Source organism: Gigantopelta aegis, chromosome 1 (assembly GCF_016097555.1).
Source record: "Gigantopelta aegis isolate Gae_Host chromosome 1, Gae_host_genome, whole genome shotgun sequence".
Taxonomy (NCBI): domain Eukaryota; kingdom Metazoa; phylum Mollusca; class Gastropoda; order Neomphalida; family Peltospiridae; genus Gigantopelta; species Gigantopelta aegis.
In genome coordinates, this window is record NC_054699.1 from 44,305,123 (window position 1) to 44,325,422 (window position 20,300).

Below are 20,300 nucleotides of genomic sequence, written 5' to 3' on the forward strand. Positions count from 1 at the left end.
TATGTACGTCGTTTGGTGGTCAGGCCAAGTTCAGTCAGCTAACGTTTCGCTAACGTTCGCGAACTATTTGATTGGTTCTCGATGTGAAGCGCATACAACTGTCAAGCGGACGGTTTTCTGTTCGGCCTTGCCAAACGCAGTCCTAATTTACTGTTAGGATATGTTCGTTTAGTCATCGAAAACATTCGATAAAATTCGGTATGCATAAGAAAAAAAAGTGTCTTTTGTTTAACGGCACCACTAGAGCACGTTCGCGACATTGCTTAATTAATCATCATGCCACACATTTGGTAATTCTGACTCGTAGGCTAGTCATCAGAGGAAACCCACTACATTTTTCCTAATTCAACAAGGGATCTTTTATATGCACTTTCCCACATGCAGGAAAGTACATACCACAGCCTTTGACCAGTTGTGGACCGGCGTCGTGGTTAGGCCATCGGTCTACAGGCTGGTAGGTACTGGGTTCGGATCCCAGTCGAGGCATGGGGTTTTTAATCTAGATACCGACTCCAAACCTTGAGTGAGTGCTCCGCAAGACTCAATGGGTAGGTGTAAACCACTTGCACCGACCAGTGATCCATAACTGGTTCAACAAAGGCCATGGTTTGTGCTATCCTGTGCAAATAAAAGATCCCTTGCTGCTAATCGGAAGAGTAACCCATGAAGTGGCGACAGCGGGTTTCCTCATAAAATCTGTGTGGTCCTTAACCATATGTCTGACGCCATATAACCGTAAATAAAATGTGTTTAGTGCGTCATTAAATAAAACTTTTTTTTTTCTTTTTTTTTCTTTGACCAGTTGTGGTGTGCTGGTTGGAATGAGAAAAAACAATCGGTTGAAACGATTAATCAAGGTGGTTCAATCCTGCGATGCAAGCACCTCAAGCGAGAACTCAACCGACTGAGCTAAATCCAACCCACTACAAATACATTTATTCCTCTTTTTATTTTCTTAACTGCAGGGACATATAGAGAATACTACATGAGTGGCCATTGGATATACTATTTATATTATAACGAGTTGTTTAAAAATGTATCCAACGAGTTATAAGATAAATGATATCTAACAGACAGAAATGTAGTATTCTATTTCTTACATATCTTCCGAAAAGAGTTTTAAAATAAATTAAATGCCTTTTCCGACTGAAACCTATGTATGGCCCTAGCACTTATAGTTAACTTACATGTGCATCTCGGACAAATTGATTTCAGGTTAACTTGTACATCACAGAGAGATCGATTCGACCGTACATATTTTTTCATTCAAGGATATGCATTGGTGACCTGGTCATAACCTAGAAGCAGCCAATCGTATATTTTTAAAATGTTATCGCATGTATGTGTGTTAACACAGTGTTATCAAAAATAACGAATGGTGTTCTTACCAACGAGTGTAAGAAACAGGCTTTCTGCCAGAAAATAATTGGAGGGTATGTAATAAACTCTGTCTCTTTCTCTTTCTCTCTCTCTCTCTCTCTCTCTCTCTCTCTCTCTCTCTCTCTCTCTCTCTCTCTCTCTCTGTGTGTCTCTCTCTCTCTCTCTGTGTGTCTCTCTCTCTCTGTGTGTGTGTGTGTGTCTCTCTCTCTCTCTCTCTCTCTCTCTCTCTCTCTCTCTCTCTCTCTCTCTCTCTCTCTCTCTCTCTCAATCTCTCTCTCTCTCTAGCACATATGGTGCTATTTTCTCTCATTCTTCCAATCATCAATTGTGAGCATACAAACAAAATGTTAATCTAGCAATTCCCATGTCATAAATTCTGATGGGTCTAGGTCCCTAGGAATAGTCAATCATATTCCAGAGAAAGGATGCAACATAATTTCTTTCTGCACTTTTTCAGATTAAAATGCAAGACCGCTAGGAATAACCATTCATATTGCAGTGAAAGGCTGCAACATCATTTCTTTAGGTTATTTTTTAGGATATAATGGAAGGGAAGACTGCCTTGGTGACAGGATCGACATCTGGTATTGGTCTAGGAATAGCCAATCATCTTGCAGAGAAAGGCTGCAACCTCATCCTGACTGGTCTTGGTGAACAGCACCTTATTGATTCAATCATAGCAGACTTCAAAAAGTGAGTTTTAAAATTTAAAAGAGTAATGCTATACATATACTTGTAATTTATTCAAAGTTAAAATATATCGATTTGGAGTTATGAAATGTTATGGGTGAGGAAAGGGATGTTTGTCAAGTGTTCTGTTTTATTTTTAAAATATATCTTTGTATAGTAATAAAAAAGGAATTAGTTACATTTGGACTGGGAGTTTTTTAGTCCAAAATTGGGAATAAAAAATGACAACCTTTTGTGAATGGTGGGGAATGATGCCAGTTATCGGAGTCTATAAACATAGGTAATAAAACCCTGTGATGTCAAACATTTGCTAATTCCAACACATACATAAACATGTATTTATATGAGGAAACCTCGGTGGATCCATTCAACTGATTGGTTTTTTTCTCATTCCAACCAGTGCACCACAACTGGTCATAGGCCATGGTATGTGTTTTCTTGTCTGTGGGAAAGCGGATATAAAAATCCCTTGCTGCATTAGGAAAAATGTAGCGGGTTTCCTGTTATGACTATGTGTCAGAATGACCAAATGTTTGACATCCATTAGCCAATGATTAATGTGCTCCAGTTGTGTTGTATCTGAGGAAACCTGCTATATTTTTCCATTATTAAAAAGGGATCTTTTACATATGCACTTCCCCAGTCAGAACAACATGTATTTATACAACGTCCCTTGATATACCAGTTGTGGAATACTAGTTGTGATGGAAAACATTCAGTCAGATAATATAAAGTGCATTAGAGACCCACCTATGGTTGTTGTTGGGGCTTTTGGGTTGGGGGTGGGGTTCTGGCTCCTTTTCTTTATCTCCTTTGACTTCCATCTCATTTTTCCCCTCCGATCTGGCAGCTCCTCTTATGTTTTAACTTCTTTTGCTGTCCACCTTGACATCCCAGTCCTTGTCTCTCCAACCAATCGTGACGAATGTATATATATATACATGTATATATATATATATATATATATATATATATATATATATATATATGTATGTATGTATGTACCGTATGTATGTATGTATGTATGTGGAGACGACCACTTTAGATCCGCCACTGATATGTTTCATTATTGTTTTCCTAATTTTCAGAAAATACAAAGGTCGTGTGGATTTTGTTCCAGCCAACCTCAGTGACACCAACTCGATAGCAGAATTGTGTACCCAAGTTTCAGCCATTTATCCCGAGGGAGTGGACATTCTAGTGAACAATGCAGGTAGATCCACATTCATTTTATTGCATTTAACTGAGGGGTGGGATGTAGCTCAGTGGTAAAGTGCTCGCTTAATGCGCGGTCTGCCTGGGATCCCCCATTCAACTATTTCTCATTCCAACCAGTGCACCACAATCAGTGTTCTCTAGTAGTGTCGTTAAACAAAACAAATGTTTAACTTTTCATTTAACTGAATGCTGCAATCTCACCTCCTCATGTTTTATGTGTGGGTTTTTTTTTTTAATGACACCACTAGAGCACATTGATTTATTAATCATCGGCTATTGGATGTCAAAAATTTGGTAATTCTGACCTATATAGTCTAAGAGAGGAAAGCTAACACATTTTTTTCCATTAGTAGCAAAGGATCTTTTATATGCACCATCCTATAAACAGGATAGCACATACCACGGCCTTTGATATACCAGTCATGATGCACTGTCTGTAAAATCGGCATCAATTGTAAACCGACTTCGCTTCAGGCGAGCGCTTTACCACTGGGCTACATCCCGCCCCTCTCCTCATATGAGATATTTACTAAACGCGGCAGGGTCCATCATTATTATGTTTTATATTTGTTTTACTACCTGGATTGTTAGATTATTATGTCTAGACTAACTCGCTGTCTACTTTAATAGCTATACACTCAAGATAGTACATATGTATCTTTAAATTTTGGGGGCAGGATTTAGCTCAGTCAGTAGAGTGCTCAACTAAGGTGCTTGGTCACAGGATCAAACCCCCTCGCTGGACCCATTCTCTAATTGGGGCTTTTCCCATTCCAACCAGTGCCTCCACCACTGGTTTATCAAAATCAAAATAAAATCGAAGAAAAACAACAGAAATTGAAATGAAATATTAATACATGTACTAATAATGAGTAGAACTGCAGAAAAGAGTGGTGATAAATTGCTCGCTTGATGTGCAGTCACTCTAGGATCGATCCCCATCGGTGGGTGTCATTGGGCCCATTGGGCTATTTCTCGTTCCAGCCAGTGCTCCACAACTGGTGTAACAAAGGCTGTGGTATATTTTATCCTGTCTGTGGGATGGTGCATATAAAAGATCCCTTGCTGCTAATAGAAAAGAATAGCCCATGAGGTGGCGACAGCGGGTTTCCTACCTCAATATCAGTGTGGTCTTTAACCATATGCCCAACGCCATATAACCTTAAATAAAATGTGTTGAGTGCGTCATTAAATAAAACATTTCCTTCCTTCCTTTGTGTACACTGAATACTTTTTTGGTTCGGGGGGTGGGGGGGGGGTGGGGGGGTAGCAGGTGAATTTTTACATCACCTACTAGGTCTAAAATAAACTCTTTACAGGCTGCGAATGTTGTTGTATGTATAAATGTGCAAGCCCAGTGTGTGATTTTGAGGTGAGTCCTGGAGCCCGAGGCTTGCAAAAATCATATAGGACTCTCCAGCTTGGCTAGCATCGAGCCCACATGGCTTGTAAAAATGATTTGTACAAATTACATTGATTCTTCGAAATGACAGTCAACATATATCTCAAAATCCTGGGAAACCAGTCTTGAATAGCGATCTTTTCCATGGTTTCATTCAAAACATTTATTGTATCTTCTGTTCTATTGTAGGCACATGGCAGGGCTCGCTGGGTTGGTGGCGGGGTCTCAAGATTTGCAAACAGGGAGTCCTTATGACACTTAACTTTTTAAAACCAAAATCGCACACTGAAGCCCAAATATGTTTTAATATTAATTGTAATGCCATTGTCATTGTTTTCTCCACTATTTTCAGGTATCCAGTATGTGTGTCCGATTGATAAATACCCACTGGACATGTGGAATGATATGATGACCATCACAGTGACGGCATCATTTATGCTTATTAAGCATTTTCTACCTAAAATGAAAGAGAGAGGTAAAAACAGTCACTTAGGGAGTCAAAGGTTTAAATAGTTAATGGTAAATGTTGTACTCTGTATAATTAGCAACTCAGTGCAGGTGCATGAAAATTGAAATTAGGTGGGAGGGGGGGGTGTCTAGATTGGCGATAAAAGTTTCTAGGTGGGTGCAAGTCATGATCCTCCAATCTTTTTAAATTAAAAAAAAATTTGCTTCAAGCAGGAGGGGTTTCAACCCCAAAAAACCTTCCCCTGCTCCCCCACCTGCAACTGTAAGACAGTTAATCACCAACGAAACCAAATCTCTATTTACTGGTCTAAGACACGTCATCCCGACTGCCACCTCCGACAAATGACGGCTGTATCGATCAGGACAGAAAATATTTAAGCTTTTAAGCCACATGGGGAGGGGGTATGTAGCCCAGTGTTAAAGCATCCGCCTTATATGCAGTCGGTTTGGGATCGATCTCCATTGGTGGGCCCACAACTGGTATATCAAAGGCCATGGCTTGTGCTATCCTGTCTGCATAATAAAGATCCCTTGTTACTAATGGAAAAATGTAGCAGGTTTCCTCTGTAAGACTATAATGTCAAAATTACCAAATGTTAGACATCCAATAGCCAATGATTAATAAGTCAATGTGCTCTAGTGGTGTCGTTAAACAAACTTTAACTTTTAAGCCACATTTTCTACCTAAAAGGAAAGAGAAGTAAAGCAGTCATTAAATAATTAATAATAAATGGTTAGTGACACCCCAGCACATTGTTTTAACTGGAGGCTATAAGACCATTAACCCTTTAAGCCTTAGGTCAACATGTTATGCATTCTGTTGCAATTGTTTGGTGAAAAGTGTTTCACATTGTTAAAAGTGTTTCTATAGTAATTGTGACACCTGGTCTATAGAATGAGAAGAAACGTATGCACAAACTCACTTGGCTTTTCTTATTGTCAGTTAGCACCAGTCGGTTGAGTGTTCACCTCAGGTGCTTGCGTCACAGAATCGTACCACCTTGGTGGATCCATTCAACTTATCGGGTTTTTTTCTCTCCGTCCAACCAGTTCACCACAACTGGTCAAAAGCCATGGAATGTGCTTTCCTGTCTGTAGTAAAGTGCATATAAAAAATTCCTTGCTACATTAGGAAAAATGTGAAACCCCATTAGGTAAAATGTAACGGGTTTCCTCTGGTGACTACATGTCAGAATTACCAAATGTTTGACATCCAATAGCCGATGATTAATTTATCAATATGCTCTATAGAGGTGTCATTAAATAAAACAAACCAAACCTTTTTTATTATCAAGTGGTCTTCTGGGTTTTTTTGCTATATAAGTTAAAAATGTTTAGCAATTTGGAAATCAGATACTGGATCATATGTCAGTACACATGTATAAGTAACAGGAGATTTTGATTAGAAAATAAAATGTGTAACCATCAGTGTCATGTCATTGACTGCAGTTTATTTTTAAAGTACTTGAGTAGTTTCAAATTGGTCAACGTTCTTGTTTTAGTATATAGTATGTACTTTATCATACTTGTACATAATAGTGGTGGATCTAAAGGGGCTCTAGTGGTGTTGGTGGATCTAAGGGGGCTCTAGTGGTGTCGTTAAACAAAACAAACTATATACTACAGTAGTATGCATTTTACTGCACATGTATAGGATAGCACCATTGTGGAACAGCTCAAGCTCAATTACTGAAAAAGACTTGTTTAATCTCAAGGCAGCATGGCGCTGATTAAGACAAGATGACGCTAGACTATTGAGGCATATGGTGCCGCACCCTGCTAAGATAACGCTAGACTATTGAGGCGTATGGTGCCGCACCCTGGTAAGATAATGCCAGACTATTGAGGCATATGGTGCCACACATTGGCAAGATGACACTAAACTATTGAGGCATATGGTGCCACACCCTGGCATGGTGACGCTAGACTGTTGAGGCATATGGTGCCACACCCTGGCAAGATGACACTAGACTATTGAGGCATATGGTGCCGCACCCTGGCAAGATGACACTAGACTATTGAGGCATATGGGGTTGCACCCTGACGAGATGACACTAGACTATTGAGGCATATGGTGCCACACCCTGACGAGATGATGCTAGACTGTTGAGGCATATGGTGCCGCACCCTGGTAAAACAAGCTAGGGAAAACACTAATTAATAAATCAATGTGTTCTAGTGGTGTTGCTAAACAAAACACACTTGAACTATGTTTCAGGCTGGGGTCGGATTGTGAACATGTCGTCTCAGATGGCCCATGTTAGTGCAGTGGGCAAGGCTCCCTACTCTACGGCTAAAGCTGCTCTCATCGGATTAACCAAGGTTAGTAAGGAGAGGAAAGGAATGTTTAATAACAACGTACCACTTTTTTAAACTCACTTATGTCATAGGCATTGGAAGAAATGGGGGGATGTGTGGAATTAACTAGTGGTGTCGTTAAACAAAACAAACTTTAAATTAGACAATTATTCTAATTCAGACATATTTGTAAGAATGAATCTAATATATATCTTCAATTTGGAAAACACAGCAAGGTTATCCTCATATCTGGCAAAGGTGGTTAGAAAATATGTAGCTAAACTCAAATTGCAGTTTGCTTGTTTAACGACACCACTAGAGCACATTGATTTTTTAATCATCGGCTGTTGAATGTCACTTGCAAACTTAAAAACACTTGGCAAATTTTATTTTACTTTAGTTACATAATTTCATGTAACAGTAATATTTTATTAAAAAATAACTGATTATGCACTTTGTTAAGTCTAAAAGATAATTTAGCAAGATGTTTTGGTCACCCAAAGCTAGTACCCACCTATCTCTCCCAAATATAAAGTTGGGTTTTTTTTAATGACACCACTGGAGCACATCAATTAATTAATCATCGGCTACTGGATGTCAAACATTTAGTAATTTTGACTTGTAGTCATCAGAGGAAACTCACTACATTTTTCCATTAGCAGCAAGGGATCTTTTATATGTATTTTCCCACAGACAGGAAAGCACATACCACGGCTTTTGACCAGTTGTCGTGCACTGGTTGGAACGACAAAATCCCAAAAAGCATAAATTAGTTGAATGGTTCCACCATGTGGTTCGATCCTGCAATGCACGCACCTCAGGCAAGCACTCAACCGACTGAGCTAAAACCCGCCCCTAATTGACCGTGACCCATTTAAACGTTGATCATCTCTGTACTGATCATATTTTCAGGGTGTGGCTGTAGAATGTGGTGAATATGGAGTCACAGTGAATGCCATCTGTCCAGGCTTTGTAGATGCACCCAGTAAGTACAGTTTCATTTTAATTAATTTTTTTTATCCCACTGCCCCTTGTCTTTCTTCCTGATAATGTGGATCAGGTTGGGGGTTTGGTTTTTTTTTATCCCACTACCCCCTTTTCTTTTCTTTTTCTTTCCTTTGAATTCCCTCTCATTTCTTCCAGATCTGGCAACTCATTCTATATTCAACTTCTTTCGCTGTCCTCCGTCTACATCCCAGTCCTTGTTTCTCCAACTATGACAGGTGCTTGTCTCTTGTGGCTAGCTGTGCCACACACCTGTCCTTTCCCATCAGCTGTTAGCTGTGGACTAGTAGTTACTTATGGCATTGTTAAATTGTTTTTTATTAAAGTCCAAACTTAAATCTCTAATGATATCACATGTGACCTGCATGCAGTTTGTATGGAGTTGCCATGACGTCTGTTAGTTTGTTTCATTTTGTTTTGTTTAATGACACCACTAGAGCACATTGATTTACTAATCATTGGCTATTGGATGTCAAACATTTATGAATATTGATATATAGTCTTAGAGAGGAAACCCACAACATTTTTCCATTAGTAGCAAGGGATCTTTTATATTCACCATCCCACAGACAGTGACGTTTATTAGAGGCTTGACTTTAGACTCTAAAATATTAAATTTTGTAATCACAGGCCATGGACAGTTTGGTTTTACAATGTATTAAAAATGGCTGCATCACTTGTACGCTGGTTTGAGAGCTTTGTAATGGGAAATGATGAATTTTGATGTGACTAATGATGAAATGTATGGTGTGGGTGTGTGTGTCTAATCATTGAACTGTTTTATTAAAAATAGAAATAACTGACTTTTATTTAATTAGCGAAATATTTCTTGCATGTGTGTTTAGAACATAGTACATGTATGCTTTGCCCAGGCCTGGTGCTTATAAAACATTTAGAGTCTACACTCGAGACTAATAGAGTCTGAGACACTGTAATGTCCTAACAACACCATACAAATTGTATGCATGTGACAACATTAGAGATTGAGTCTGGACTCTAAAAGTTTTATACCAGTGCACCACGACTGGTACATCAAAGGCCGTGGTATGTGCTATCCTGTCTGTGGGATGGTGCATATAAAAGATCCTTTGCTGCTAATCAAAAAGAGTAGCCCATGAAGTGGCGACAGTGGGTTTCCTCTCTCAATATCTGTGTGGTCCTTAACCATATGTCCGACGTCATATAACCTTAAATAAAATGTGTTGAGAATGTCGTTAAATAAAACATTTCCTTCCTTCCTTCCTAAAAGTTTTATAAGCACGGGTTGAGGTATGATTTTTCTGCAAAAGAATCAGGTATCTCATCCTATAGAAATGTACCAAGCAGTTCATTTTAATGTTTACATGTAACAGGGTTTGTGTCTGAACCACACACAACCTAGATGCAAGTCGGTCAGAGACGTTCATTTTACTATGCTTTAGTCATTCTAAACCTGAAAAAAAACAAGTGAATCTTTGTTTTGTTTAATGACATCCACTAGAGCACATTGATTTTTTAATCATCGGCTATTGGAAAGAAAGAAGTGTTTTATTTAACGACGCACTCAACACATTTTATTTACGGTTATATGGCGTCAGACATATGGTTCAGGACTACACAGATTTTTGAGAGGAAACCCGCTGTCGCCACTACATGGGCTACTCTTCCGATTGGCAGCAAGGGATCTTTTATTTGCGCTTCCCACAGGCAGGATAGCACAAACCATGGCCTTTGTTGAACCAGTTATGGATCACTGGTCGGTGCAAGTGGTTTACACCTACCCATTGAGCCTTGCGGAGCACTCACTCAGGGTTTGGAGTCGGTATCTGGATTAAAAATCCCATGCCTCGACTGGGATCCGAACCCAGTACCTACCAGCCTGTAGACCGATGGCCTGCCACGACGCCACCGAGGCCGGTCATCGGCTATTGGATGTCAGACATTTGATAATTTTGACATACAGTCTTAGAGATAAAACCCGCTAATTTTTTCCATTAGTAGCAAGGGATCTTTTTATATGCACCATCCCAGACCGGATAGCACATACCACAGCTGTTAATATACTAGTCATGATGCACTGGCTGGAATGAGAAAACCCACTAATTTTTTCCATTAGTAGCAAGGGATCTTTTATATGCACTATCCCAGACCGGATAGCACATACCACAGCTGTTGGTATACAAGTCATGGTGAACTGGCTGGATTGAGAAACAGCCCAATTTGTGATAAAGAAAAACATCACAACACTTGAATGTAAGTCAATATCATTCTAATTAAAATTAGCTCCACTATTACATGTGGATCTAACAGCAGCCAGTTGGAGCTCATTTCCACCAATCAAAACCTTACTTGCAGAATCATGCCAGTGATTTGAAAATAATTTGAAAACAATCCGAATTATCCTGAGGGTGTACGACATGTTTCATGTGAATTACGAATGCCTTATTTAGACCAGTAGAACTAATTTTAATCAGATTGCTAACAACACTGCGTAGACTCCAATGTCCAGGTAACATTTCGTCTGTAAATAATAATTTAAATATTGACCAATCACACTTCGCCTTTCATAACGTTATTTGGGAGCATACAAATTCTAAAAATATCGGGCAAGTCTATTTTAGTGGCCGCAGTACAGCGAACCATACCAATACATATGGGATAGGTTATCAGTCTTCAATTTTACATTACAAATTATTTATTTATTAAAAAAACAAACTAAATCAGTCTTCAGTTTTACATTACAAATTATTTATTTTATAAAATAAAAGATGTTTTAAGGCATTCGTAATTCACACGAAACTTGTCGTATACCCTCAGGATAATTCGGAATGTTTTCAAATTATTTTTAAATCACTGGCATGATTCTGCAAGTAAGGTTTTGATTGGTGGACATGAGCTCCAACTGGCTGTCTTTAGATCCACATGTAATAGTGGAGCTAATTTTAATTAGATTGAGTCAGTATTTAATTCTGATATACATCTAGTATAATTTTAATAGTTAACCATTTACTGACTTAGAAGTTGCTCCACCACTGAAGTGGGATGTAGTCCAGTGGTAAAGTGCTCATCTGATGTGCGGTCAGAATGGGATCAATCCCTTTCGGTGGATGTTGTTGGACCCATTGGGCCATTTCTTTTTCCAGCCAGTGCTCCACAACTGGTGTAACAAAGGCCGTGATATATACTGGTAGTATCCTGTCTGTGGGATGGTGCTGCTAATCGGAAATAGTAGCCCACTGCGACGTGGCCGCATGTTTTCATTTTCATTATCTGTGTGATCCGTAAACACATGTCTGATGCCATATAACTGAAACAAAAAGTGTGTTGTTAAATAAAACACTGGCCTCGGTGTCATGGTTAAGCCATCAGACATATAAGACTGATAGGTACTGGGTTCCCTGAGCGAGTTTTAACGACTCAGTGGGTAGGTGTAAGACCACTACACCCTCTTCTCTCTCACTAACCACTGACACTGACAGCCCAGTACCGGCTTCCACCCAGAGCGAGTTTGATGACTCAGTAGGTGTAAGACCAATACACCCTCTTCTTTCTCACTAACCACTGACACTGACAGCCCGGTACCGGCTTCCACCCAGAGCGAGTTTGATGACTCAGTAGGTGTAAGACCACTACACTCTCTTCTCTCTCACTAACCACTGACACTGACAGCCCGGTACCGGCTTCCACCCAGAGTGAGTTTGATGACTCAGTAGGTGTAAGACCACTACACCCTCTTCTCTCTCACTAACCACTGACACTGACAGCCCGGTACCGGCTTCCACCCAGAACGAGTTTGATGACTCAGTAGGTGTAAGACCACTACACCCTCTTCTCTCTCACTAACCACTGACACTGACAGCCCGGTACCGGCTTCCACGCAGAGCGAGTTTGATGACTCAGTAGGTGTAAGACCACTACACCCTCTTCTCTCTCACTAACCACTGACACTGACAGCCCCGTACCGGCTTCCACCCAGAGCGAGTTTTAACGACTCAATGGGTAGGTGTAAGACCACTACACCCTCTTCTCTCTCACTAACCACTGACACTGACAGCCCAGTACCGGCTTCCACCTAGAGTGAGTTTGATGACTCAGCAGGTGTAAGACCACTACACCCTCTTCTCTCTCACTAACCACTGACATTGACAGCCCAGTACCGGCTTCCACCCAGAGTGAGTTTTAACAACTCAGTAGGTGTAAGACCACTACACCCTCTTCTCTCTCACTAACCACTGACACTGACAGCCCAGTACCGGCTTCCACCCAGAGCGAGTTTTAACGACTCAATGGGTAGGTGTAAGACCACTACACCCTCTTCTCTCTCACTAACCACTGACACTGAGAGCCTGGTACCGGCTTCCACCCAGAGCGAGTTTGATGACTCAGTGGGTAGGTGTAAGACCACTACACTCTCTTCTCTCTCACTAACCACTGACACTGACAGTCCAGTACCGGCTTCCACCCAGAGCGAGTTTTAACGACTCAATGGGTAGGTGTAAGACCACTACACCCTCTTCTCTCTCACTAACCACTGACACTGACAGCCCAGTACTGGCTTCCACTCAGAGCGAGTTTGATGACTCAGTAGGTGTAAGACCACTACACCCTCTTCTCTCTCACTAACCACTGACACTGACAGCCTGGTACCGGCTTCCACCCAGAGCGAGTTTGATGACTCAGTAGGTGTAAGACCACTACACCCTCTTCTCTCTCACTAACCACTGACACTGACAGCCCAGTACCGGCTTCCACCCAGAGCGAGTTTTAACGACTCAATGGGTAGGTGTAAGACCACTACACCCTCTTCTCTCTCACTAACCACTGACACTGACAGCCTGGTACCGGCTTCCACCCAGAGTGAGTTTGATGACTCAGTAGGTGTAAGACCACTACACCCTCTTCTCTCTCACTAACCACTGACACTGACAGCCCAGTACTGGCTTCCACCCAGAGCGAGTTTGATGACTCAGTAGGTGTAAGACTACACCCTCTTCTCTCTCACTAACCACTGACACTGACAGCCCAGTACTGGCTTCCACCCAGAGCGAGTTTGATGACTCAGTAGGTGTAAGACCACTACACCCTCTTCTCTCTCACTAACCACTGACACTGACAGCCCGGTACCGGCTTCCACCCAGAGCGAGTTTGATGACTCAGTAGGTGTAAGACCACTACACCCTCTTCTCTCTCACTAACCACTGGCACTGACAGCCCAGTACCGGCTTCCACCAAGAGTGAGTTTTAACGACTCAGTGGGTAGGTGTAAGACCACTACACCCTCTTCTCTCTCACTAACCACTGGCACTGACAGCCCAGTACCGGCTTCCACCCAGAGTGAGTTTTAACGACTCAGTGGGTAGGTGTAAGACCACTACACCCTCTTCTCTCTCTCACTAACCACTGACACTGACAGCCCGGTACCGGCTTCCACCCAGAGTGAGTTTGATGACTCAGTAAGTGTAAGACCACTACACCCTCTTCTCTCTCACTAACCACTGACACTGACAGCCCGGTACCGGCTTCCACCCAGAGTGAGTTTTAACGACTCAGTGGGTAGGTGTAAGACCACTACACCCTCTTCTCTCTCTCACTAACCACTGACACTGACAGCCCGGTACCAGATTCCACCCAGAGCGAGTTTTAACGACTCAGTGGGTAGGTGTAAGACCACTACACCCTCTTCTCTCTCACTAACCACTGACACTGACAGCCCGGTACTGGCTTCCACCCAGAGTGAGTTTGATGACTCAGTGGGTAGGTGTAAGACCACTACACCCTCTTCTCTCTCACTAACCACTAACGATTAACCCACTGTACAGGACAGACAGTCCAGATAGCCGAGGTGTGTGCCTAGGGCAGCATGCTTGAACTGTAATTGGATATAAGCACAAAAATAAGTTCAAATGAAAATAAATAAATAAAACCTTCCTTTCTTCCTTCCTTCCTTCCTTCCTACCTTCCTTCCTTCCTACCTTCCTTCCTTCTTCAATTCAAGTTGACTGCGATCTGCATTGTATGAGTAAGTGATGTTGTTTTAGTACTCATATAATGATAACAGCAGCCGAGGGTTTGATTCTTTATTCCGGAGTCTATAGATGATTAAAACGATGAATGGGGGAAAACTTGCTAATAATTTAGCAGTAATAGATGTACTGTAAAGTGTTCAAATCTTGTATTTTCAGTTTGAGGTGCCATGCAACAAATGATAAAATAACATCAAGAACTTTAAGTTTACAAGTGCACCACGACTGGTATATCAAAGGCCGTGGTACGTGCTGTCATGTCTGTGGGATGGTGCATATAAAAGATTCCTAGCTATTAATGGAAAAATGTATCGAGTTTCCTTGCTAAGACTGTCAAAATGACCAAATGTTTGATATCCAATAGCTGATGGTTAAGAAATCAATGTGCTCTAGTGGTGTCGTTAAACAAAACTTTAACTTCTTTACCACAGTGGCAAGAAGACAGATTGATGCCATGGCTGCAGAGAAAGGCATCACCACAGATGAGGCAAAGGTAAGTCCGACGAGAGCTTTGTACCAAGAATTCTCACATTTAAAGGGGCTATCTGGAGTTTTCAGCCCTAGCATGACGTCCGTTTGTTCCACATCCCTCCCTCCAACTTAACAAAGACACATCCTGTTTTTTCCTCGTTTTATAAACACTGTGTTACCAAAATAAAAATAGTTTTATGGATAAATACATTTGTAATGACCTTTGGTTCAATTATTTTAAATTTCGTTTGGCCATTGGAAGAAATAATAAATTTGTACATACGTAATTATTTTAGATAAAAATCGATGTTGAGACAATATAAAACATGTCCAGAAATGCATTGGCTATAAAGATATTCATGTGCTAAGCAAGAAAATGTAATTAAGTTATAATTTTAATATTTTATTTGTGAAAATCGTTTAAAATGGCTACATATTTATGATAATCTGTCTGAGCCCATCCATTTTTTTTTTGGGGGGGAGGGGGGAGGGAACCCTTTACAAACATCCCTTTGAGCCCATCCAAATGTATGGGGCCCCTTTACAAACACCTTGATAGTTTATTATTTATTCATATGACTGGTCTCATTGTACTGATACTTGCATGTGTTTCTTATTTTTGAATAGCACACAACTGATCAAAATGTAGGTGGTGTAGGTTTTGTTTAAATAAGATTTTGTGCAGAATGAAGTACCATTCTGGACTTTCTTGACATGTTGTAATCGGGCAACCTGAAGTACCGGTCTTGACTTTCTTGATATGTTGTAACCTCCTGGCAACCTCAAGTACTGGTCTTGACTTTCTTGATATGTTGTAACCTCCTGGCAACCTCAAGTACTGGTCTTGACTTTCTTGATATGTTGTAACCTCCTGGCAACCTCAAGTACTGGTCTTGACTTTCTTGACATGTTGTAACCTCCTGGCAACCTGAAGTATTGGTCATAACTTTCTTGACATGTTGTAACCTCCTGGCAACCTGAAGTATCGGTCTTGACTTTCTTGACATGTTGTAAACTCCTGGCAACCTGAAGTCCTGGTCTTGACTTTCTTGACATGTTGTAAACTCCTGGCAACCTGAAGTCCTGGTCTTGACTTTCTTGACGTTGTAAACTCCTGGCAACCTGAAGTCCTGGTCTTGACTTTCTTGACATGTTGTAAACTCCTGGCAACCTGAAGTCCTGGTCTTGACTTTCTTGACATGTTGTAATCTGGTAACCTGAAGTCCTGGTCTTGACTTTCTTGACATGTTGTAACCTGGTAACCTGAAGTATCGGTCTCGGCTTTCTTGACATGCTGTAACCTCCTGGTAACCTGAACGGCCGGGTTGGAGTTTCTGGACATGACCAGGGTTTCTACTAGAGGGTAATACGGGTATGGCGCCATACCCAAATTGTTTTGCAGATTTGTTTTTTTTAACCTTTTGACGAAATTAATGACTCTTATTATTACTGTATGATTCTCTTAACACTAACCCATTTTCTTTCTGGGGGAGCCCCCCCCCCCCCCCTCCCATACACCCTGTGGACATTGTAAATATTCAATTCCATAGCAACATACCCAAAAATGTCTTTCTGGCAGACACCCTGATGAGGTAAACACCTGGTAACCTGAATGATCATTGTCCACTTATTTTGAAGCCTGGTCATTAAACATTGTCGTCATTGCCTTTCAGGGAATGTTTGAGGGTATGCACCTTACAAAGAAAGCGGTAAAAATATCGGAGGTAAGAAACTTGTCATATTGTCACTGTCGATTAGTTTATTCAGAGAGTGCTCCTTGAACTAGTAATGTACCGATTAATCAAGTTAATCCATTGGCATATCTAGGATGTTATATTGGGAATATACCAATACTGTCTATGAGTCTGTTGTTTCCCACTGGTACACGTGCTATAGGGCAATAGGCAAATATAAACGGTTGTGAGTTAAATACTCATATGGGAGACCAACCACGAGGAATCAACCACGACAGCCCCCAATAGGTAAGGAACCAGTATGAGCTACAATTCGGCAAACTATGTCAAAGTTACTCAAATAGCTCCTTCTTTTTTTCTTTTTTTGTGCCAAATTACCTCATGAAAACTGTGCAATCTTTATACCGGCCTCGGTGGTGCAGTCGTTAAGCCATCGGACTACAGCCTGGTAGGTACATGGTTCGCAGCCCGGTACCGACTCCAACCCAGAGCAAGTTCATAAGGGCTCAATGGGTAGGTGTAAGGCCACTATACCTGCTTCTCTCTCACTAACCAGTAACCAATTAACAACTAACCCACTGTCCTGGACAGACAGCCCAGATAGCTGAGGTGTGTGCCCAGGACAGCATGCTTGAACCTTAATTGGATATAAGCATGAACATAAGTTGAAATGAAATGCAATCTTTATAATTTGGTCTTAAAGGACATTCCGAATTCAATAGCACCACAAGTGCCCCTGCCCGCTACCTACCCTGGTCACATTGCTGGTGATCTCTGGCACTTGCCAGCACGGGCGGTCCCTCCTCCCACCCACCCCAAACCCTTTCCTGTCATGGACGGAGGAGCCGCATGGGTCAACACCTGCACCCATGACAGGCGTGTGCTACAACAGCTTGCTGTGAATGTGCACTTTAAACCCTATGACCTGACCTGATTACTGGTATCGTAAACGTACGAGATGGGGGCAGGGTACACAACTGCTGCCAGTCCTCGAGATATTCGGCAAAATTAGCTGGCCTGATTACTGGTATCGTAAACGTATGAGATGGGGGCAGGGTACACAACTGCTGCCAGTCCTTGAGATATTCGGGCAAAATGAGCTGGCCTCATTACTGGTATCGTAAACGTATGAGATGGGGGCAGGGTACACAACTGCTGCCAGTCCTTGAGATATTCGGGCAAAATTAGCTGGCCTGATTACTGGTATCGTAAACGTATGAGATGGGGGCAGGGTACACAACTGCTGCCAGTCCTTGAGATATTCGGGCAAAATGAGCTGGCCTGAAACCTTTTTACCATGTATTTCCATCATATTAGTTGTAATCCATGTAAAAATGCGTAGTCATTCATTTCCAATGCTGTATTGCTGTTTGGCAGTAATGCTAAGTTAAATATGAATAAATGTTGTTATCCAGCCTGCCCCACCCCCCTACAAAAATGGGATCCCGTACACCTATGAGCATGAATATTCTCCCTGTGTATTACGATTTACTACACGGGGCAGGACATAGTCTAGTGGTAAAGTGCTCGCTTGACGTGCGGTCGGTTTGGGATCAATACCCATCAGTGGGCCCATTGGGCTATTTCTTGTCCCAGCCAGTGCACCACGACTGGTGTATCAAAGGCTGTGGTATGTGCTATCCTGTCTATAGCATGGTGCATATAACAGATCTCTTGCCAGGGGTGTCCAAAGCAGTACGGTCATACCACTTTTTGGGCCAGGAACATTTTTATCTCTTCCTATGGTGCTCGCATAGTATAGATCTCATCATATACATTGCTTTCATGGCCGTGCCAACTTTTAATTACTCCTGCTTGCTACTAATGGAAAAATGTAGTGGGTTTCCTCTCTATACCGTATGTCAAAATTTACCACATGGTTGCCATCCAATGATTAATAATTATAAATCAATGTGCTCTAGTGGTGTTATTAAACAAACCAAACTTTCTTTTATTTTTTATTTACTACATGTTTGATGTTAAGATTGCCGAGCTGGTACTCTTCCTGTGTTCTCCTGCAGCCATCAGCATGACTGGTTCCGCTGTTGTTATGGATGGCGGCTACACCGCAAAATAGTGGCAGACACACCACCAGAATGTTCGGGTCTCCTCACTCTAAGCCAGGGGCTTGTGGTCCGTTGCAGAGCTAGCTGTGGGTGATTTTAGAAAATTTTGCCAAATCATCTTAATAATAAAAAAATCTATAGCTATTTTCCAACAAAATGTTAATTTTTACACCCATTTTTTCCCCCGCCAGATTCAAATAAAATTTGCCAATTGTTCCCAATTTGTGAAGTTTGTGAGTGCCAAAGCTAGCCCTGCATTGTCTGAGGTACAGCATCAAAATATTTATGGCAGAAACTCGGATCAAGAGCTTGTTGATTGGTACTAATATGCAACAGTTGATTTGTGTGCTAGTGAAGGTCTTTATCATTATTTATGCTCAATAAATGCATATAGCCAAATTAATGTTTCAATTGGCCAAAATGTACTTAAGCAGCTCGATTTTTAAATCAAGGTTTTTGGTGAATTAATAGTAAAATATTTTGTCAAATTCAACATTAATTTGCATTCCATTGAATTTCTTGTCAACCTAATGTTTCTCGAATGCATTTTTGTTTTTCAAAACAATGTAGTATGTAATCATTTCTTTTCAACTTATCCTGACCTCTAAGCAATGGCATTTCCCCTATTACAACAGACTGCTGAAACATGCCAACAGCTAATGAAATGGCGTAAACCCTTCCAGTGAGTATGGTATGGGAACTCTTTTTATGTGCCCATATCCAGAAATAGGTTCAGGCACACCCATCTCGGATCCGCCCTCCGACATCGCCAGGGACCGGTTCTGGGATGGGAGGTCTTCCAGTGAGTACTTTCTGTCCTGTTCCAGTCACGTGACAGCAACTTCCTTCTTTCTCCTCTGTAAAAAGAGAACACGATTCATGTTTTCTACCATTTTGTTTCGACCTCGAACAAAATTTTAAATAATTGGGTCAGAGATAATTCCAAATGTACTGGTGTCCATCATTATTAGAAAGAAATGTTTTATTTAACGACGCACTCAACACATTTTATTTACGGTTATATGGCGTCAGACATATGGTTACGGACCACACAGATTTTGAGAGGAAACCCGCTGTCGCCACTACATGGGCTACTCTTTCCGATTAGCAGCAAGGGATCTTTTATTTGCACTTCCCACGGGCAGGATAGCACAAACCATGGCCTTTATTGAACCAGTTATGGATCACTGGTCAGTGCAAGTGGTTTACACCTACCCATTGAGCCTTGCGGAGCACTCACTCAGGGTTTGGAATCGGTATCTGAATTAAAAATCCCATGCCTCGACTGGGATCCGAACCCAGTACCTACCAGCCTGTAGACCGATGGCTAACCACGACGCCACCGAGGCCGGTCCCCCATCATTATTATGTTTTATATTTGTTTTACTACCTGGATTGTTCCATTATTATGTCTAGACTAACTCGCTGTCTACTTTAATAGCTACACACTCAAAATAGTACATGTGTATCTTTAAATTTTGGGTGCGGGATTTAGCTCAGTCGGTAGAGTGCTCGCTTGAGGTGCTTGCATCGCAGGATCGAACCACCTCGGTGGATCCATTCAACTGATTGGGGTATTTCTCATTCCAACTGGACAAAGGTTGTG

The 20,300-nt window shown here is 41.4% G+C and overlaps 1 protein-coding gene across 4 annotated transcripts; it reads left to right on the top strand.

The window, feature by feature from the left end:
- The first annotated feature begins 23 nt into the window (after positions 1 to 23).
- On the top strand, positions 24 to 19,783 carry LOC121375516 (D-beta-hydroxybutyrate dehydrogenase-like). Of its 4 annotated transcripts, none has more exons than XM_041503026.1 (9): positions 24 to 198; positions 1,907 to 2,073; positions 3,159 to 3,283; positions 5,043 to 5,165; positions 7,377 to 7,480; positions 8,369 to 8,441; positions 14,895 to 14,956; positions 16,608 to 16,658; positions 18,613 to 19,783. In XM_041503026.1, the coding sequence occupies exons 2-9, from the start codon at positions 1,925 to 1,927 to the stop codon at positions 18,703 to 18,705; spliced, it is 780 nt and encodes a 259-aa protein (XP_041358960.1). In that variant the 5' UTR covers positions 24 to 198; positions 1,907 to 1,924; the 3' UTR covers positions 18,706 to 19,783. The 4 variants fall into 4 exon arrangements, with proteins under 4 accessions (XP_041358960.1, XP_041358943.1, XP_041358969.1 ...); XM_041503009.1 differs by having other exon boundaries at positions 1,919 to 2,073; XM_041503035.1 differs by having other exon boundaries at positions 1,919 to 2,073; positions 18,650 to 19,783.
- The last annotated feature ends 517 nt before the right edge of the window (positions 19,784 to 20,300 follow it).